The 22,763-nt window shown below is 48.8% G+C and overlaps 1 protein-coding gene across 1 annotated transcript in view; it reads left to right on the top strand.

Moving 5' to 3' along the window:
- Positions 1-10,955, top strand: part of gucd1 (guanylyl cyclase domain containing 1) — a 33,180-nt gene extending 22,225 nt beyond the window's left edge. Inside the window, exons 4-6 of the mRNA XM_063031688.1 lie at positions 8,000-8,091; positions 8,731-8,972; positions 9,762-10,955. Coding sequence (XP_062887758.1) covers positions 8,000-8,091; positions 8,731-8,972; positions 9,762-9,853 — 426 coding nt within the window. The 3' untranslated portion in view covers positions 9,854-10,955. The remainder of the gene's footprint in view (positions 1-7,999; positions 8,092-8,730; positions 8,973-9,761) is intronic.
- Positions 10,956-22,763: the final 11,808 nt, after the last annotated feature.

The raw sequence follows: 22,763 nt of genomic DNA, 5'->3' as shown, positions 1-22,763 counted from the left end.
ACATCACGTCTCGACCCCTGTACTCGGTGTAACATCACGTCTCGACCCCTGTACTCGGTGTAACATCACGTCTCGACCCCTGTACTCGGTGTAACATCACGTCTCGACCCCTGTACTCGGTGTAACATCACGTCTCGACCCCTGTACTCGGTGTCACATCACGTCTCGACCCCTGTACTCGGTGTAACATCACGTCTCGACCCCTGTACTCGGTGTAACATCACGTCTCGACCCCTGTACTCGGTGTAACATCACGTCTCGACCCCTGTACTCGGTGTAACATCACGTCTCGACCCCTGTACTCGGTGTAACATCACGTCTCGACCCCTGTACTCGGTGTCACATCACGTCTCGACCCCTGTACTCGGTGTAACATCACGTCTCGACCCCTGTACTCGGTGTAACATCACGTCTCGACCCCTGTACTCGGTGTCACATCACGTCTCGACCCCTGTACTCGGTGTAACATCACGTCTCGACCCCTGTACTCGGTGTCACATCACGTCTCGACCCCTGTACTCGGTGTAACATCACGTCTCGACCCCTGTACTCGGTGTAACATCACGTCTCGACCCCTGTACTCGGTGTACACATCACGTCTCGACCCCTGTACTCGGTGTAACATCACGTCTCGACCCCTGTACTCGGTGTAACATCACGTCTCGACCCCTGTACTCGGTGTAACATCACGTCTCGACCCCTGTACTCGGTGTAACATCACGTCTCGACCCCTGTACTCGGTGTAACATCACGTCTCGACCCCTGTACTCGGTGTAACATCACGTCTCGACCCCTGTACTCGGTGTAACATCACGTCTCGACCCCTGTACTCGGTGTAACATCACGTCTCGACCCCTGTACTCAGTGTCACATCACGTCTCGACCCCTGTACTCAGTGTCACATCACGTCTCGACCCCTGTACTCGGTGTAACATCACGTCTCGACCCCTGTACTCGGTGTCACATCACGTCTCGACCCCTGTACTCGGTGTAACATCACGTCTCGACCCCTGTACTCGGTGTCACATCACGTCTCGACCCCTGTACTCGGTGTAACATCACGTCTCGACCCCTGTACTCGGTGTAACATCACGTCTCGACCCCTGTACTCGGTGTCACATCACGTCTCGACCCCTGTACTCGGTGTAACATCACGTCTCGACCCCTGTACTCGGTGTAACATCACGTCTCGACCCCTGTACTCGGTGTAACATCACGTCTCGACCCCTGTACTCGGTGTAACATCACGTCTCGACCCCTGTACTCGGTGTAACATCACGTCTCGACCCCTGTACTCAGTGTAACATCACGTCTCGACCCCTGTACTCGGTGTCACATCACGTCTCGACCCCTGTACTCGGTGTCACATCACGTCTCGACCCCTGTACTCGGTGTAACATCACGTCTCGACCCCTGTACTCGGTGTAACATCACGTCTCGACCCCTGTACTCGGTGTCACATCACGTCTCGACCCCTGTACTCGGTGTCACATCACGTCTCGACCCCTGTACTCGGTGTAACATCACGTCTCGACCCCTGTACTCGGTGTAACATCACGTCTCGACCCCTGTACTCGGTGTAACATCACGTCTCGACTCCCTGTACTCGGTGTAACATCACGTCTCGACCCCTGTACTCGGTGTAACATCACGTCTCGACCCCTGTACTCGGTGTAACATCACGTCTCGACCCCTGTACTCGGTGTAACATCACGTCTCGACCCCTGTACTCGGTGTAACATCACGTCTCGACCCCTGTACTCAGTGTCACATCACGTCTCGACCCCTGTACTCAGTGTCACATCACGTCTCGACCCCTGTACTCGGTGTAACATCACGTCTCGACCCCTGTACTCGGTGTAACATCACGTCTCGACCCCTGTACTCGGTGTAACATCACGTCTCGACCTGTACTCTGTAACATCACGTCTCTGGTGTCACATCACGTCTCGACCCCTGTACTCGGTGTCACATCACGTCTCGACCCCTGTACTCGGTGTCACATCACGTCTCGACCCCTGTACTCGGTGTACACACGTCTCGACCCCTGTACTCGGTGTAACATCACGTCTCGACCCCTGTACTCAGTGTAACATCACGTCTCGACCCCTGTACTCGGTGTAACATCACGTCTCGACTCCTGTACTCGGTGTAACATCACGTCTCGACCCCTGTACTCGGTGTAACATCACGTCTCGACCCCTGTACTCGGTGTAACATCACGTCTCGACCCCTGTACTCGGTGTCACATCACGTCTCGACCCCTGTACTCAGTGTAACATCACGTCTCGACCCCTGTACTCGGTGTAACATCACGTCTCGACCCCTGTACTCGGTGTAACATCACGTCTCGACCCCTGTACTCAGTGTAACATCACGTCTCGACCCCTGTACTCGGTGTCACATCACGTCTCGACCCCTGTACTCGGTGTAACATCACGTCTCGACCCCTGTACTCAGTGTCACATCACGTCTCGACCCCTGTACTCAGTGTCACATCACGTCTCGACCCCTGTACTCGGTGTCACATCACGTCTCGACCCCTGTACTCGGTGTAACATCACGTCTCGACCCCTGTACTCGGTGTAACATCACGTCTCGACCCCTGTACTCGGTGTAACATCACGTCTCGACCCCTGTACTCGGTGTAGCATCACGTCTCGACCCCTGTACTCGGTGTAACATCACGTCTCGACCCCTGTACTCAGTGTAACATCACGTCTCGACCCCTGTACTCGGTGTAACATCACGTCTCGACCCCTGTACTCGGTGTAACATCACGTCTCGACCCCTGTACTCGGTGTCACATCACGTCTCGACCCCTGTACTCAGTGTCACATCACGTCTCGACCCCTGTACTCAGTGTCACATCACGTCTCGACCCCTGTACTCAGTGTCACATCACGTCTCGACCCCTGTACTCAGTGTAACACCACGTCTCGACCCCTGTACTCGGTGTAACATCACGTCTCGACCCCTGTACTCGGTGTAACACCACGTCTCGACCCCTGTACTCGGTGTAACATCACGTCTCGACCCCTGTACTCGGTGTAACATCACGTCTCGACTCCTGTACTCAGTGTAACACCACGTCTCGACCCCTGTACTCGGTGTAACATCACGTCTCGACCCCTGTACTCAGTGTAACATCACGTCTCGACCCCTGTACTCGGTGTAACATCACGTCTCGACCCCTGTACTCGGTGTAACATCACGTCTCGACCCCTGTACTCGGTGTAACATCACGTCTCGACCCCTGTACTCGGTGTAACATCACGTCTCGACCCCTGTACTCGGTGTAACCCCACGTCTCGACCCCTGTACTCGGTGTAACATCACGTCTCGACCCCTGTACTCGGTGTAACATCACGTCTCGACCCCTGTACTCGGTGTAACATCACGTCTCGACCCCTGTACTCAGTGTAACATCACGTCTCGACCCCTGTACTCGGTGTAACATCACGTCTCGACCCCTGTACTCGGTGTAACATCACGTCTCGACCCCTGTACTCGGTGTAACATCACGTCTCGACCCCTGTACTCAGTGTCACATCACGTCTCGACCCCTGTACTCGGTGTAACATCACGTCTCGACCCCTGTACTCAGTGTAACATCACGTCTCGACCCCTGTACTCGGTGTAACATCACGTCTCGACCCCTGTACTCGGTGTAACATCACGTCTCGACCCCTGTACTCGGTGTAACATCACGTCTCGACTCCTGTACTCGGTGTAACATCACGTCTCGACCCCTGTACTCGGTGTAACATCACGTCTCGACCCCTGTACTCAGTGTAACACCACGTCTCGACTCCTGTACTCAGTGTAACATCACGTCTCGACCCCTGTACTCGGTGTAACATCACGTCTCGACCCCTGTACTCAGTGTAACACCACGTCTCGACTCCTGTACTCGGTGTAACATCACGTCTCGACCCCTGTACTCGGTGTAACATCACGTCTCGACCCCTGTACTCGGTGTAACATCACGTCTCGACCCCTGTACTCGGTGTAACATCACGTCTCGACCCCTGTACTCGGTGTAACATCACGTCTCGACCCCTGTACTCGGTGTAACATCACGTCTCCGACCCCTGTACTCGGTGTAACATCACGTCTCGACCCCTGTACTCGGTGTAACATCACGTCTCGACCCCTGTACTCGGTGTAACATCACGTCTCGACCCCTGTACTCGGTGTAACATCACGTCTCGACCCCTGTACTCGGTGTCACATCACGTCTCGACCCCTGTACTCAGTGTCACACCACGTCTCGACCCCTGTACTCGGTGTAACACCACGTCTCGACCCCTGTACTCGGTGTAACATCACGTCTCGACCCCTGTACTCGGTGTAACATCACGTCTCGACCCTGTACTCGGTGTAACATCACGTCTCGACCCCTGTACTCGTGGTGTAACATCACGTCTCGACCCCTGTACTCGGTGTACACATCACGTCTCGACCCCTGTACTCGGTGTCACATCACGTCTCGACCCCTGTACTCGGTGTCACACACGTCTCACGTCTCGACCCCTGTACTCGGTGTCACATCACGTCTCGACTCCTGTACTCGGTGTCACATCACATCTCGACCCCTGTACTCGGTGTAACATCACGTCTCGACTCCTGTACTCGGTGTCACATCACGTCTCGACCCCTGTACTCGGTGTAACATCACGTCTCGACCCCTGTACTCGGTGTAACATCACGTCTCGACCCCTGTACTCAGTGTAACATCACGTCTCGACCCCTGTACTCAGTGTAACACCACGTCTCGACCCCTGTACTCAGTGTAACATCACGTCTCGACCCCTGTACTCGGTGTAACATCACGTCTCGACCCCTGTACTCGGTGTAACATCACGTCTCGACCCCTGTACTCAGTGTCACATCACGTCTCGACCCCTGTACTCGGTGTCACATCACGTCTCGACCCCTGTACTCGGTGTCACATCACGTCTCGACCCCTGTACTCGGTGTAACATCACGTCTCGACCCCTGTACTCGGTGTAACATCACGTCTCGACCCCTGTACTCAGTGTAACATCACGTCTCGACCCCTGTACTCGGTGTCACATCACGTCTCGACTCTCGTGTCACGTCTCGGTGTAACATCACGTCTCGACCCCTGTACTCGGTGTCACATCACGTCTCGACCCCTGTACTCAGTGTAACATCACGTCTCGACCCCTGTACTCAGTGTCACACCACGTCTCGACCCCTGTACTCGGTGTAACATCACGTCTCGACCCCTGTACTCGGTGTAACATCACGTCTCGACCCCTGTACTCAGTGTAACATCACGTCTCGACCCCTGTACTCGGTGTAACATCACGTCTCGACCCCTGTACTCGGTGTCACATCACGTCTCGACCCCTGTACTCGGTGTAACATCACGTCTCGACCCCTGTACTCGGTGTCACATCACGTCTCGACCCCTGTACTCGGTGTAACATCACGTCTCGACCCCTGTACTCGGTGTCACATCACGTCTCGACCCCTGTACTCGGTGTAACATCACGTCTCGACCCCTGTACTCGGTGTCACATCACGTCTCGACCCCTGTACTCGGTGTAACATCACGTCTCGACCCCTGTACTCAGTGTAACATCACGTCTCGACCCCTGTACTCAGTGTAACATCACGTCTCGACCCCTGTACTCGGTGTCACATCACGTCTCGACCCCTGTATTCGGTGTAACATCTCGACCCCTGTATTCGGTGTAACATCACGTCTCGACCCCTGTACTCGGTGTAACATCACGTCTCGACCCCTGTACTCAGTGTAACATCACGTCTCGACCCCTGTACTCAGTGTAACATCACGTCTCGACCCCTGTACTCGGTGTAACGCTCCGTCGCGACCCCTGTGCTCGGTGTAACGCCCCGTCGCGACCCCTGTGCTCGGTGTAACGCCCCGTCCCAACCCCTGTACTCGGTGGAACATGACATCTAACTCCTGTACTCGGTGCTCTGATTGATGAAGGCCTGTGTGCTAAATTCCTCCTTCACTGCTCTGTCTACCTGTGCTGTCCCATTCAAGGAACAGCTGTATGCTCCTGTATCTTTGTGGCTGGTTTATTGCCATCCATAGATGCTGCCTGACCTGCTGAGCTCCTCCAGTTCTTGGTGTGGATGGCTCTATATATTCAGGTGCAACCCTCTCCAGGACTAAGCAAGTTCTTCCCTCTTTTCACTAGCCAAAATGCAACAATTCACATTTGTCCAAGTGAAGTCCCTTCACCCACTTTCACAGTGGATTCAGATAACCCTGTCCACCACACCACCATTTTCAGTGTCATCGGCAAACTTACTTGTCTTGCCACCTACGTCCTCATCAGTACTGTTATTAGAGATGACACACCACAGTGGAGACAGGACTGATCCCTGGTCTGACTGCTGCACCATACCAAAGTCGTATCTCGTGACCAGCCCAGCTCACATGGATCCTGTGTGATCCCACTTGTGGATCAGCCTCCCATGTGGGACAAGGAACATGGAACAATCCAGCATAGGGACAGGTCCTTTGGTCTACAAAGTTGTGGCAAGCTAACTGAAGCAGTAATTAAATGCCTAACTAATCACAAAATACATGTTGCTCCAGTCTCCATACCCACGTGCCTATCCTGGAGCCTCGAACACCTCTTTTATATTTGACTTCCGCATCCCTGGCAGGCACGCACCTCTCTGTGTAAAAACTTCGTGCCCACATATCACCTTTGAACTTATCCCCTCTCACCTTAAAATGCCCTCTAGTATTAGACATTTTTGTCGTGGAAAAACATTACAGCTGTCAACTGGATATTTGCCTGTCATAAACTTATAGATTTCATACAGCCTCTACTGCTCATGAAGCAAACAACCCAAGTCTGTAACTTCTGCTGATTGCACTTCCAGGCATCGCCCCAATGAAGCTCTTCTGCACCCTCTCCTGAGCCCCCAGTCCTTCCTGTAGTATGTGAGCAGGATTGAAGACCATACTGCAGATGCAGTCCAACCAGTTAACTTATTTCCCAATTCTTGAACGGATGCCCTGATTAATAAAGGCAGGCATGCCCTGCACCTTCTTTACCACCCGAACAACTGGTGTAGCTATCTTCAGGGAACAAGGGCCTTGTACATCAGCACTGTCATTAACTGTGTACACTTGACCTCCCAAAATGCTTGGCCAGAATAAACTTCATCTGCCATTTCTCTGCCCATATCTGCAACTGATTTATATCCTTTGGCAGTCTTCTACACTACCCACACCGGCACCAGTCTTTGGATTATCTGCAAATTTATGAATCCACTCATGTTTTCAACCGAGCCATTTACACGTATATTGTATCACAAACAGCAGAAGTCCTGTTGTGAATCCTCAGTAACGCTACTCGTTACAGACCTCCAGACAGAATAAATCTCACCCACCACTATCTGTCTGCTGTGGGCAAACTCATTCAGAATCCAAATGACCAAGACACGGTGGAACCCATGCGTCTCCGTCTTCTGAAAGAGCCGACTATTTGGGAGGTTCAGTTTTAACTCTATTTCATACCGTGAATGGTTGCTGGTTTCTGAATGATGCCTGTGAACACAGGAGCACAGCTCCTGTCAATCTCTGCTCCTGTTCACCCAGACTGCAGTTTGCCTTTGTACTTTGTACGTCTTCCAGGGGTCTGCACTCTGATCTCCCAGCACCTAGCTATTTACATTTGTGTCTAATTGAGGAACATTTTCCCACTGCATGCCCTCTCCATTTCTGGGGTTGGGCAGGGGATTTGTTGCTGTTTGGTGTGACTTGTCTGATCAGTGATTGTTTCTCTCTGCAGGATGCCTGGCCAGTGAGCAAGCATTAACAACATAGAACACAGAATGCTGTGAAATCTCTTCCACATGAAATGTGATCTTTGTTCCTCTGACCTGTTGTGTGTTTACCGCATTTTTAGTTTTTATTTTTGATTAAATGCCTTGCCCTTGTCTTTATTGTGCTGACCCTGGCCTTTTCTTTTCCAAGTCTTTCTATCGGAAGCATTTCGATACCGAGGAGGACCGGGTAAATCAGCTGTTTGCTGGCGCTGCAGCAAACTGTGTTAAAGTAGAGAAAAGGTATGTGGTGAATCCAGGCCGGTTTGTTTTACAAGTCCCGTGGTGGAGCTCGGAGATGTTTCTGCTCATTCCCCACCTCAGAATTTCACGGCTTGTCTGAGCACACATACACTAATGGCCCCTGTCACCTGTATGGCTCTCCTGACTTCTCCAGTCTGCTTACCCGTCTTAAATTAACTCCACTGCTGAGGCCTTGGGGAAGTTCATGGTGTAGCATCAAAGGAGGTTCCAGGTAAAATGGGAACTCACCAGAATCTGCCTCTCTCTGATTCGACTTATTTTGGCATCCACGATGCTCTGGGGACAGCCTGTTCACTCCAGAGTTCAACTGGACACATATTTGTTTTACTTTGAAGGGGTGTGGTCCTCAGGATGGACTGCCTGCAGATCACAGAAGATGCCAGAGCGCGGGGAGTCTCTGTCTGAAGCAGAGACCTTTGCTGTTCCGGCCAAGGTGCTGGAGCTGCTGTCGGCCGGCCAGACTCTGGGGAGAGGTGATCAGCACCCTTCGGTGGGACGCAGAGCACCGAACTGCAGGGCATTCTGTCTGTGCTGCTCACAGTCTGGCCTGGACTTGGGATTCTGGGTATTGTGGTACCTCAGTGCTGACTGACCTGATTTCTCTCTGCTCCACGATAGGTCTGTCACCATTCAGGAGATCGAGGAGCACCTGGCCCAGGGTCACGTGGTGGTGGTCCTGGTCAACGCTGTGCTGCTCGTCTGTGACCTCTGCTCAGCCCCACTCAAGTTTTGCTGCCTCCTTCCCATTGGGCAGAAGTGCTTCTGCCGGAAACCGGACTATCAAGGACATTTCATTGTGGTGTGTGGTTACAACAGGAACTCGGGCTGCATCTTCTACAACAACCCAGCCTACTCTGACAGTAAGTGGAGCCCAGACTCTCACTGAGGGAGCTTAGTGGTACGTGATGTGTGGGAACCATTTATAAGCAGGTCACACACGCAGATTGCAGTGAATAAGATGTAGCGATGGTTGGAGTTTTACTTCCTGTGCTGTGGAAGTGTTGAATGGGAAGAAGCATCTTGGAGTTGTTTATTGTGGCGGCACGTAGAACAACCAGAACAGTCAGCATCTATTGTTATTGTCACACAGTCTTGCATTCCGTTCACACATTCAAATCATTCCACTCTACATTGAGGTAGTACAGGTAAAAGCAATAATGATGCAGAATGAAGTGTAACAGTTACAGAGTTACTCTGAACAGATGTGTTGCATTCGCTTTGCACTTTACACATTCCAGAAAGGTACAAGACGCATGGCTGTGTGTGCAGGGAGACAGTAAAGTACAAGGTCTTGACAAGGTAGATTGTGAGGTCAAGAGGTCCATCTTATCATCCCGGGGACCATTCAGTAGTCTTATAAACGCTGTACTTGAGCCTGGTGCTTTCTACACACCCTGAGGTGTTGGACATTAAATATAACAAGTGGATAACAAGGCTGCTTTTAATTTTTAGTGGATTGCTTCTGGTGAGCGTTGATGGTTGAGACCCGTGTGTGGGTCATTGCCTCCTGCTCCTGAGTTAAGCTCAACAGTTTCTGACCTGGCAAAGATCCGAGGTTTCTGCTGTCACTGTGACCGCCCCCACCCCCCCACGATGATTAGAACGAGCTAAACATGGGCAATATCTAACTTCAAACTTGTGTTTCATAGGGGTCTGCTGCACATCCACGAGTAACTTCAACGAGGCGCGTATGAGCTATGGAACAGACGAAGACATTCTGTTTGTTTACAAGGACAGCTGACAGCAGCACTGCCCACAGGACCCTCTCTCCGCTCCGAGGACATTCTAGTGACGGCTGTGCGAGTGCCCAATCCCCAGAGCTGCATGGTACCCGCGAACTCACCCCTCTTTCCCATGAATTGGAAAGGATCTTTGCGCCACTGCCTATGGGAGTTCCTTCCCTTCTGTTTGAAATGTGCCAAAGAACCTGTAGGAAATGGGCCCGAGAGAAACAGTAATGCATCAGCTCCTGCTGCTCATCTCCTCTGCAGTGATCCTCTGCCCTGCTGCTACACAACACTGAGCTAAACTGGTTTAAAAAGAGTCAAGCTGGTTCCACAATCTACTGTTCTGAGGAGGAAATCAGTTGAGATCCAGTGAACACTTTGCATGCTCAGAATGCTGCTGTTGGAATTTTGGTGGAGTTGTAGGGAAAAGAGGGATTGTCGATACGGAATTGATGTGGTCCAACTCAGAATCTGTTGCTGACTCTGTCTGCTGCTGTTGTACTTCCTGTGGGATCTTTGGTTGGGCTGGTGTCTAGTTAGTGGCATGGCTGAGGTCTGCCTGACTCACAGGCCCAGGCACCAGGGAAGCCTTGTGCCTGCATGGTGGAGAGCTGGAGTGACAGGTCCCTAATGACACCGGCCGCCCCTCCACGGCTCCGGGCACACTATGGAGCATTGTCCACCCCAAGCCACGAGTGAGGGAAGGGGAAACATTCTCACGTTGTCCCGGCACACAATGCCATGGGTCTTTCACCTTTCCTGATGTGTCAGATCTGTTTAGACAATGTGTCTGTCCTTTTACAGAGGACATGTACCCTAGACCTGTCTCACCGCCATTGTTGACTCTGCCTTGATTCTCACCTTGTTTCAGTTTGGCGGGCCCTTTCTAACCACTAACTGGACTTGAGTGATGCCGAAAGAGATATTGAACACATTGCGATTAGGATGATGATGGATACGCCTGTGAATTTCTTTCAGATTTGGTTCTGTGGCTCTCGATGCCATTTGTCTGGAAACAGTTCTCTCTGTTTGCAAAGCTTTTCAGTTTATGGTACATTAGTTTCACTGTTATGGGTTGAATTAAAAGGTGATTTGCTAATGATTGGTTGGATATCTCCTCAGTCTTTTTCTCAGCAGGTGGGGGAAGAATGTTGCTCGTTTGTACAGAGCTCTCCCCCTGCCCAGCCAGGATTGCCTTCAACCCCACGGATGTCCTCTGACGAAACAAGTTCTATTATTTATTGCATTCCTTCCCTACCCCTGTGACTTGTGCAGTACCTGCCTCGCCTTTTCTTTTGTTGATGGCCGTTCATTCTTGCCCTGAAACGGTGAACTGCCATGTGGTGAAGCTGTTTGCACATTGCTGTTATCAGGACTCCGGGGTGCTTGGCTCCAGCTATATACTGGGTGTAGGCAGTCCCACTCAGCTGGACTGTGGACAGGTGGTAGCCAACTGCACATCCTCCTGTGTGGATTTTCACCACTTACAGAGAATTGCAAAAGTCAAGCACCCAGCACAGTTCTCTCTGGCCATTTGATTCATCCCCATTCAACCCCATACTGAACCGTCCCAGCCGCCACCCAGGTACTTACAACAGCACAGTTCTCATTTCCATCCGCCAGCTTCCTCCCCTTAACCCCAGACTTGGACTGAGCTGGACCACTCACAACCCTGGTAGTTCCATCAGCACATCCCCTCAGATACACCTGCTCCCCCTTTCTAACGTTGTCCAGCCTTGTCCGTTAGTCCCTCCCCACCAATTTTGCTCCCGGAACGTAGCCCTGCAAGTGGCCAGAGGGCTACTCCTGCCCCTTGACCTCCATTCAGCCCCGTAAACAGTCCTTTCAGGTGAGGCAACACTTCACCCGCTGATCTGCTGGGGTCGTCTATTGTGTCCAGTGCTCCCGATGCAGCCCCTCTGCATTGCTGAGACCTCTCGTAAACTGGAGGGCCACGTTGCCGAGCACCTTCTGCTACATCCTCCAAAGTGGAATTACCCAGTGGTCAGACAATTTAACTCCTATTCACATTCGCATTTCAAAATGTCTGTCCGTGGCCTCCTCTTGTGCCACAAAGAGGCCACCCTCAGGATGGAGAAGCAACACCTTATATTCCGTCTGGGTAGCCTCCAACCTGATGGCATTAATACTGATTTCTCCTTCTGGTTAAAAAAAAATTCCCTCCCCCTCCCCTCTTCTATTCTCCAGTCTGGCCTCTTAGCTTCTTCTCTCCTGCCTATCACCTCCTTCCCTTTCCCCTGTGCTCCACTCCCCTCTCCTATCAGGTTCCTTCCTCTCCAGCCCGTGACCTTTCCTACCCACCTACCTTCCTTCCCCTCCCCATCTTCTGGCATCTTCCCCCTTCCTTTCCAGTCCTGAAGAAGGGTCTTCAGCCCAAAAAGTCGACTGTTTATTCAATTCCTGATATGGTGACTTTCTCCTGCATTTTGTGTGTGTTGCTTTGGATTTCCAGCATGTGCAGAATTTCTCCTGTTTATGCAGTGTTCTGTGTTCATGTAAATCAGCAACGGGCTGCAGTTCTGTCGTCGCAGCGGCAGTTATCTGAGTGGACAGAGAGTGAGGCTTTAGCTCGTCGAGGCTTCAGTTAGAGAAAACAAAACAGAAGCTCCAGGTTCAGTTTTTTCCCCGGCCCTTCTTTATATCTGCTCCATTAGGACAGTAGAGATGCCAGGTAGGATAGTGGAGTACTCCTCTTGCAGGATGTGGGAAGGCAAGGAGACCTCTGGTGTCCTCCGGCAGACCGCTGCAGGCTTTGATTGGAGTTCTGCACGGATGCAGTCGCAGTGTCTCCATGCAAGTCCAGTGAAGAGCTTTAAAAACCCGGTCTCCATAAGAGAGGGGTACCATCTAGCAGAGCGATGATCGTGGGAGTGGTCTGAGTCAGAGTGGTAAGGCATTGACACAACATGGCTTCATTGAGAACAGGCAGAGGTAGGGTAACTAGAGGTTCATTCCTAATTTCTTATTTCTTCTTCTTTGACTCTTGAGAGAATAGGGGGTATGTCTACAGAGCCAGTGTTCTGTTCTGGATGTCAGATTTCCAGGAGATTACCAGCCTCCCTGATGACCACATCTGCACCAGCTGCATCGAGATGCGGCTCCTTGGAGACCGTGTTAGGGCACTGGAGCTGTGGCTCGATGACCTTTGGCTTGTTAGGGAGAGTGAGGCGGTGATTTCTGAGTATTGTGGTGGGGGAGGGTGGAACCTACCTGGGGAAAGCAACAGTAGCCATGTCTCTGGCTCAGACGGGTAGGGAACCGAAGAGGATGGCAGCAGAAATAGGGGTCTCTAGATGGGGGGATAGATAGGTAATTCTGTGGACATGAGAAAGAAACACAAATGGTAGTTTGTCTCTCAGGTACCAGGGTCTGCAGTGTTTCTGAACGCTTCCACAATATCCTGAAAAGAGAGGGTGAGCAGCTAGAAGTCGTGGGATATAAAAAAAGAAGCGGGTCCTGAAAACATAGAAACATAGAAAATAGGTGCAGGAGTAGGCCATTCGGCCCTTCGAGCCTGCACCGCCATTTATTATGATCATGGCTGATCATCCAACTCAGAACCCCGCCCCAGCCTTCCCTCCATACCCTCTGACCCCTGTAGCCACAAGGGCCATATCTAACTCCCTCTTAAACATAGCCAATGAACTGACCTCAACAGTTTGCTGTGGCAGAGAATTCCACAGATTCACCACTCTCTGTGTGAAGAAGTTTTTCCTAATCTCGGTCCGAAAAGGCTTCCCCTCTATCCTCAAACTGTGACCCCTCGTTCTGGACTTCCCCAACATCGGGAACAATCTTCCTGCATCTAGCCTGTCCAATCCCTTTAGGATCTTATACGTTTCAATCAGATCCCCCCTCAATCTTCTAAATTCCAACGAGTACAAGCCCAGTTCATCCAGTCTTTCTTCATATGAAAGTCCTGCCATCCCAGGAATCAATCTGGTGAACCTTCTTTGTACTCCCTCTATGGCAAAGATGTCTTTCCTCAGATTAGGGGACCAAAACTGCACACAATACTCCAGGTGTGGTCTCACCAAGGCCTTGTACAACTGCAGTAGTACCTCCCTGCTCCTGTACTCGAATCCTCTCGCTATAAATGCCAGCATACCATTCGCCTTTTTCACCGCCTGCTGTACCTGCATGCCCACTTTCAATGACTGGTGTATAATGACACCCAGGTCTCGTTGCACCTCCCCTTTTCCTAATCGGCCACCATTCAGATAATAATCTGTTTTCCTATTTTTGCCACCAAAGTGGATAACTTCACATTTATCCACATTAAGTTGCATCTGCCATGAGTTTGCCCACTCACCCAACCTATCCAAGTCACCCTGCATCCTCTTAGCATCCTCCTCACTGCTAACACTGCCGCCCAGCTTCGTGTCATCCGCAAACTTGGAGATGCTGCATTTAATTCCCTCATCCAAGTCATTAATATATATTGTAAACAACTGGGGTCCCAGCACTGAGCCTTGCGGTACCCCACTAGTCACCGCCTGCCATTCTGAAAAGGTCCCGTTTATTCCCACTCTTTGCTTCCTGTCTGCTAACCAATTCTCCACCCACACCAATACCTTACCCCCAATACCGTGTGCTTTAAGTTTGCACACTAATCTCCTGTGTGGGACCTTGTCAAAAGCCTTTTGAAAATCCAAATATACCACATCCACTGGTTCTCCCCTATCCACTCTACTAGTTACATTCTCAAAAAATTCTATGAGATTCGTCGGACATGATTTTCCTTTCACAAATCCATGCTGACTTTGTCCGATCATTTCTCCGCTTTCCAAATGTGCTGTTATCACATCCTTGATAACTGACTCCAGCAGTTTCCCCACCACCGACGTTAGGCTAACCGGTCTATAATTCCCCGGTTTCTCTCTCCCTCCTTTTTTAAAAATTGGGGTTACATTAGCCACCCTCCAATCCTCAGGAAGTAGTCCAGAATCTAACGAGTTTTGAAAAATTATCACTAATGCATCCACTATTTCTTGGGCTACTTCCTTAAGCACTCTAGGATGCAGACCATCTGGCCCTGGGGATTTATCTGCCTTCAATCCCTTCAATTTACCTAACACCACTTCCCTACTAACATGTATTTCACTCAGTTCCTCCATCTCACTGGACCCTCTGTCCCTTACTATTTCTGGAAGATTATTTATGTCCTCCTTAGTGAAGACAGAACCAAAGTAATTATTCAATTGGTCTGCCATGTCCTTGCTCCCCATAATCAATTCACCTGTTTCTGTCTGCAGCAGGGCCTCAAAGGTAGTAATCTCCGGATTGCTGCCTGTGCCATGCAACAGTGAGGATAGGAATAGAATGAGGTAACAGATAAATACGTGGCTGAAGAATTGGAGCAGGGATCCAGATTTCAGAATCACTGGGAACTCTTCTGGGGCAGGTGTCACCTGTACGAAAGGGAGGGGTTACACTTGAATCCGAGGGGTCCACTACTCTTGTGGGCAGGTTTACTAGAGCTGTTGGGAGTGGTTTAAACTAACTAACTAGTGGAGAGTCTGCAGAGAGATATAGATAGGTTAAGTGAGTGGGCAAGGGTCTGGCAGATGGAGTACAATGTGAGGTCCTCCACTTTGGAAGGAAAAATGGAAAAGCAGGTTATTATTTAAATGGTAAAAAAATTGCAGCATTCTGCTGTGCAGAGGGACTGGGAGTGCTTGTGCATGAATCACAAAAGATTGGTTTACAGGTGCAGCAGGCCATCAAGAAAGCAAATGAAATGTTGGCCTTCATTGCTAGAGGGATTGAATTTAAGAGCAAGGAGGTCATGCTGCAACTATACAGAGTACTGGTGAGGCCGCACCTGGAGTACTGTGTGCAGTTCTGGTCTCCATACTTGAGGAAGGATATACTGGCTTTGGAGGTGGTGCAGAGGTGGTTCACCAGATTGATTCCAGAGGTGAGGGGGTTAGAGTATGAGGAGAGATTGAGTCACTTGGGACTGTACTCCCTGGAATTCAGAATGAGGGGAGCTCTTATAGAAACATAAAATTATGAAAGGGATAGATAAGATGGAGGCAGGAAAGTTGTTTCCACTGGTAGGTGAGACTAGAACTAGGGGACATAGCCTCAAGATTTGGGGGGAGTAGATTTAGGACGGAGATGAGGAGGAACTGCTTTTCCCAGAGAGTGGTGAATCTATGGAATTCTCTACCCAACAAAGCAATAGGTTTAATAGATACATTTCATGTCAGAGAAATGTATACAATATAAATTCTTTTTCTTTGCAACCATCTACAAAAATAGGAGTGTCCCAAAGAATGAATGAGTTAAATGTTAGAACCCCAAAGCCCCCCCAGCTCCCCCTCCCACACACAAGCAGCAGCAATTCAATGACCCCTCCCCCAGCAAAAAGCGTCAGCACCCCCCACCAAGCACTCGAGGGTGCAGCAAAGCATCAATAAAGACACAGACTCCCTGTACCCCAAAGACATTACTCATTCACCCGGTAATTTGACGCACCACAGGCTCGTTCTCCCCCTAATAAGGAAAAAAAAGGTGTCCCCGTTTCACCTTGGTAAATATATGTAAGACAAGGTTGGATAGATCTTTGCAGAGAAGTGGAGATGAGTTCATGGCCAGATCAGTCATGATCTTATTGAATGACGGGGCAGGCTCAACGGGCCAGATGGCCGACTCCTGCTCCTGTTTCTTATGTTCTTTTGTAAAATGGCAGTGGATGGGAACCAGTGTGATAGAGCTGAGGGTGAGCCAGCAGGTTTACAAGTAGATGATGGGTGTGACATGAATGTAAGGAAGGACAAGCCAATGATTGGGTACAACTACAGACAGAGCAAAGAGTTAAATTGTACCACAGAGGCAAAATTCAAAAAGGTGAAGAATGCAGTACTGAAGATGCTGTACCTAAATGTGCGTGGCATTCAGAATAAGGTGAACGAACTCGTGGCACAATTAGAGATTGGTCGATATGACGATGTGGGCATTACTGAGTTGTGACTGAAAGAAGGCCATAGTTGGGAGCTTAGCATCAAAGGATATACCTGATATCAAAAGGACAAGCAGCAGGGCATAGGTAATGCCATGGCTCTGTTGGTAAGAGATGGAATTATGTCTTTAGAAAGGCATGACATGGGTCAGAGAATGTTGAATCTTTGTGGGTGGAGATAAGAAACTGTAAGGGGTTAAAAAAAAACATTACGGGAATCATATACAGTGGCATGTAAAAGTTTGGGCACCCCGGTCAAAATTTCAGTTACTGAATAGTTAAGTGAGTAGAAGATGAGCTGATCTCCAAAAGTCACAAAGTTATGAAACATTCTTTTCAACATTTTAAGCAAGATTAGTGTATTATTTTTTGTTTTGTACAATTTTAGAGTGAGGAAAAAAAGGAAAGGAGCACCATGCAAGAGTTTGGGCACCCCAAGAAATTTGAGCTCTCAGATGACTTTTACCAAGGTCTCAGACCTTAATTAGCTTGTTAGGGCTATGGCTTGTTTACAATCATCATTAGGAAAGGCCAAGTGATGCAAATTTCAAAGCTTCATAAATACCCTAACTCCTCAAACCTTGTCCCAACAATCAGCAGCCATGGGCTCCTCTAAGCAGCTGCCTAGCACTCTGAAAATTAAAATAAATGATGCCCACAAAGCAGGAGAAGGCTATAAGAAGATAGCAAAGCGTTTTCAGGTAGCTGTTTCCTCAGTTTGTAATGTAATTAAGAAATGGCAGTTAACAGGAACGGTGGAGGTCAAGTTGAGATCTGGAAGACCAAGAAAACTTTCTGAGAGAACTGCTTGTAGGATTGCTAGAAAGGCAAATCAAAACCCCTGTTTGACTGCAAGAGACCTTCAGGAAGATTTAGCAGACTCTGGAGTGGTGGTGCACTGTTCAACTGTGCAGCAACAAATGCACAAATATGACCTTCATGGAAGAGTCATCAGAAGTTTGCAAAGGAATATCTAAACAAGCCTAACACGAAGAAATCTGCAGATACTGGAAATTCAAGCAACATACACAGAAAATGCTGGTGAACGCAGCAGGCCAGGCAGCATCTATCGGAAGAGGTACAGTCGACATTTCGGGTCTTGGCCCGAAACGTTTACTGTACCTCTTTCTATGGATGCTGCCCGGCCTGCTGCGTTCACCAGCATTTTTTTTGTGTGTTATCTAAACAAGCCTGATGCATTTTGGAAACAAGTCCTGTGGACTGATGAAGTTAAAATAGAACTGTTTGGCCGCAATGAGCAAAGGTATGTTTGGAGAAAAAAGGGTCCAGAATTTCATGAAAAGAACACCTCTCCAACTGTTAAGTACGGGGGTGGACCGATCATGCTTTGGGCTTGTGTTGCAGCCAGTGGCACGGGGAACATTTCACTGGTAAAGGGAAGAATGAATTCAATTAAATACCAGCAAATTCTGGAAGCAAACATCACACCGTCTGTAAAAAAGCTGAAGATGCAAAGAGGATGGCTTCTACAACAGGATAATGATCCTAAACACACCTCAAAATCCACAATGGCCTACGTCAAGAGGCACAAGCTGAAGGTTTTGCCATGGCCTTCACAGTCCCCTGACCTAAACATCATCGAAAATCTGTGGATAGACCTCAAAAGAGCAGTGCATGCAAGATGCTCCAAGAATTTCACAGAATTAGAAGCCTTTTGCAAGGAAGAATGGGCAAAAATCCCCCAAACAGGAACTGAAAGACTCTTTGCTGGCTACAGAAAGCATTTACAAGCTGTGATACTTGCCAAAGGGGGTGTTACTAAGTACTGACCATGCAGGCTGCCCAAATCTTTGCTTCGGGCCCTTTTCCGTTTTTTGTTATTTTGAAACTGTAAAAGATAGAAGTAAAAAAGTAATCTTGCTTAAAATATTAAAGAAATGTGTCATCTTTAATTTCATGCCTTTTGGAAATCAGTTCATCTTTTACTCGCTTAGCTATTCACAGTAACAGAAGTTTTGACTGGGGTGCCCAAACTTTTGCATGTCACTGTATAGGCCTCCAAATATTAGCCAAGGTGTGGGGTTGAGATTGCAAAGGGAGCTGGGAAAGGCATGTAATAAAGGTGCTGTCACAATTGTAATGGGGAACTTCAATAGGCAAGGGGTTTGGGAAAATCAGGTTGGCGTCAGATCGCAAGAGAGGGAATTTGTTGAATGTCTATGAGATGGCTGTTTGGAGCAGCTTGTGCTTGAGCCTACTCAGGGAAAGGCCACCCTAGATTGGGTGTTGTGTAATAACCCAGATCTTATGAGGAAGCTTAAGGTAAAGGAACCCTTAGGAGGATTGAATTCATAACATGATTGGATTTGTACTGCAATTTGAGATGGAGAAGAACAACTCACAAGTATCAGTATCAGTATCACAATGGAATAAAGAGAATTACAGAGGCATGAGAGAGGAGCTTACCCAGGTGGATTGGAGGAGGAAACTGACAGAGCAGAGATGACTGAATTTTCTGGGAATAGAAACATAGAAAACCTATAGCACAATACAGGCCCTTCAGCCCACAAAGCTGTGCCAAGCATGTCCTTACCTTAAAAATTACCTAGGGTTATCCATAGCCCTCTATTTTTCTAAGCTCCATGTACCTATCCAGGAGTCCCTTATAAGACCATATTGTATCCGCCTCCACCACTGTCGCCGGCAGCCCATTCCACACACTCACCACTCTCCGCGTAAAAAAAAAACTTACCCCTGACATCTCCTCTGTACCTACTTCCAAGCACCTGAAAACTGTGCCCTCTCATGCTAGCCATCTCAGCCCTGGGAAAAAGCCTCTGACTATCTGCACAATCAATTCCTGTCATCATCTTATACACATCTATCAGGTCACCTCTCATCCTCTGTCGCTCCAAGGAGAAAAGGCCGAGTTCACTCAACCTATTCTCATAAGGCATGCTCCTCAATCCAGGCATCATCCTTGTAAATCTCCTCTGCACCCTTTCTATGGCTTCCACGTCCTTCCTGTAGTGAAGTGACCAGAACTGAGCACAGTACTCCAAGTGGGGTCTGACCAGGCTCCGAGATAGCTGCAACATTACCTCTTGGCTCTTAAACTCAATCCCATGATTGATGAAGGCTAATACACCGTATGCCTTCTTAACCACAGAGTCAACCTGCGTAGCAGCTTTGTGTGTCCTATGGACCCAGACCCCAAGATCCGTCTGATCCTCCACACTGCCAAGAGGCTTACCATTAATACTACATTCTACCATCATATTTGACCTACCAAAATGAACCACCTCACACTTATCTGGGTTGAACTCCATCTGCCACTTCTCAGCCCAGTTTTGCATCCTATCAATGTCCTGCTGTAGCCTCTGACAGTCCTCCACACTATCCACAACACCCCCAACCTTTGTGTCATCAGCAAATTTGCTAACCCATCCCTTCACTTCCTCATCCAGGTCATTTATAAAAATCACGAAGAGAAGGGGGTCCCAGAACAGATCCCTGAGGCATACCACTGGTCACCGGCCTCCATGCAGAATATGACCCGTCTACAACCACTCTTTGCCTCCTGTGGGCAAGCCAGTTCTAGATCCACAAAGCAATATCCCCTTGGATCTCATGCCTCCTTACTTTCTCAATAAGCCTTGCATGGAGTACCTTATCAACTGCCTTGCTGAATTCTATGTACACTACATCCACTGCTCTACTTTCATCAATGTGTTCACTCATATACTCAAAAAAGACCTGCCCTTGACAAAGCCATGCTGACTATTCCTAATCATATTATGCCTCTCCAGATGTTCATAAATCCTGCCTCTCAGGATCTTCTCCATCAACTTACCAACCATTGAAGTAAGACTCATTGGTCTATAATTTCCTGTGCTATCTCTACTTTCTTTTTTGAATAAGGGAACAAGATCTGCAACCCTCCAATCCTCTGGAACCTCTCCAATCCCCATTGATGATGCAAAGATCATTGCCAGAGGCTCAGCAATCTGCTCCCTCACCTCCCGCAGTAGCCTGGTGTACATCTCACCCAGTTCCGGAGACTTGTCCAACTTGATGCTTTCCAAAAGCTCCAGCACATCCTCTTTCTTAATATCTACATGCTCAAGGTTTTCAGTCTGCTGTAAGTCATCCCTACAATCACCAAGATCCTTTTCCGTAGTGAATACTGAAGCAAAGTACTCATTAAGTACCTCTACTATCTGCTCCGGTTCCATACGCAGTTTTCCACTGTCACACTTGATTGGTCCTCCTCTCACGTCTTTTCCTCTTGCTCTTCACATACTTGTAGAATGATTTGGGGTTTTCCTTAATCTTGTCTGTCAAGGCCTTCTCATGGCTCCTTCTGGCTCTCCTAATTTCATTCTTAAGCTCCTTCCTGCTAGCCTTATCATCTTCTAGATCTCTATCATCACCTAGTTTTTTTTAATCTCTCGTCTCGTAAGCTTTTCTTCTTGACTAGATTTACAACAGCCTTTCTACACCAAGGTTCCTGTACTCTACCATCCTTTCCCTGTCTCATTGGAACATACCTTTGCAGAACTCCACGCAAATATCCCCTGAACATTTGCCACATTTCTTCCATACGCCTCCCTGAGAATATCTGTTTCCAATTTATGCTTCCAAGTTCCTGCCTGATAGCCTCATATTTCCCCTTACTCCAATTAAATGCTTTCCTAACTTGTCTGTTCCTATCCCTCTCCAATGCTATGGTAAAGGAAATAGAATTGTTATCACTATCTCCAAAATGCTTTCCCACTGAGAGATCTGACACCTGACCAGGTTCATTTCCCAACACCAGTTCAAGCAGATGCCAATTGGTATTTGGGAAATTAGGAGGGAGGAGAAGATTGTGGCGCAACGCAGCACACGCGGCCGTTCCGAATAATATTGATATATGTTAACTAGGGGGCCGTGCACAATCCTGATTTGATGGAGACAGCCGTGAGAAGCACGGAGGAACATCTGGAGTAACTTCTGAAATGCCTGCTTCTCTGCGATCGAGAATCTCCGGAGGGGAAGGCCCCAAATCCTCGGCTTTGACTATTGCCTGTTGCCGGGGCCGGGGTTGAAGCGCTCGGCAGAGATGGTGCTCGGTGCTTGGTGTCAGAGAGCTGGTCGAAGGCTCGGAGTTTTCGGACGGACTGGGAGTTGGACTGCGGTCGGATGCTTCCAGGATGCTGCATTGGCAAGTTTGCGGTGCTGGAGGTTCACCGTCTGCGTGAGATGATGGGACTTTCGAGAGACTTTGAGACTTTTACCATGCCCATGGTCTGTTCTTATCAAATTATGATATTGCTTTGCACTGTTGTAACTATATAATTACGTGATTTTTGTCAGTTTTTCAGTCGGTTTGTCTTGTGTTTTTGTGATATCATTCTGGAGGAACATTGTATCATTTCTTAATGCATGCATTACTAAGTGACAATAAACGAGGACTGAGTGTCCTCATAATCTAATAATCGAATCTAATCTAAGTACAGCTCTCCCCTTGTAGGTTTCTGCCAAGAAACCTTCCTGAACACACCTAACAAACTCCACCCCATCTAAACCCCTCACTCTATGCAGATGCCAATCAGTATTTGGGAAAGTAAAATCTCCCACCACAGAACCCTCTTATTATTACACCTTTCCAGAATCTGTTTTCCTATCTGCTCCTCAAAGTCCCTAATAGTTCACAAGGCGCCGGATAGATATGTCCCACTGTGGAAGAAGTTCTCAAATGTCAGGGGTAGGTGGCCATGGGTGACAAAGGAAGTTAAGGACTGCATAAAACAAGGGAAGGGCATATAAGGTAGCAAAAGTGATTGGAAAGCTTTTAAAATCCAACGAAAGCCAACAAAAAAGCTATAAGAAGGGAAAAGATGAACTATGAGCGCAAACTAGCCAATAATATAAAGCAGGAGTCCTGAGAAAGTTTACTGAATAGACAACGGATGCATTGGTCATGATCTTTC

This window comes from Mobula hypostoma, chromosome 23 (assembly GCF_963921235.1).
Source record: "Mobula hypostoma chromosome 23, sMobHyp1.1, whole genome shotgun sequence".
Classification (NCBI taxonomy): domain Eukaryota; kingdom Metazoa; phylum Chordata; class Chondrichthyes; order Myliobatiformes; family Myliobatidae; genus Mobula; species Mobula hypostoma.
The sequence above is the reverse complement of the archived record's forward strand: the minus strand, read 5'-3'. Positions and strand labels throughout refer to the sequence as shown.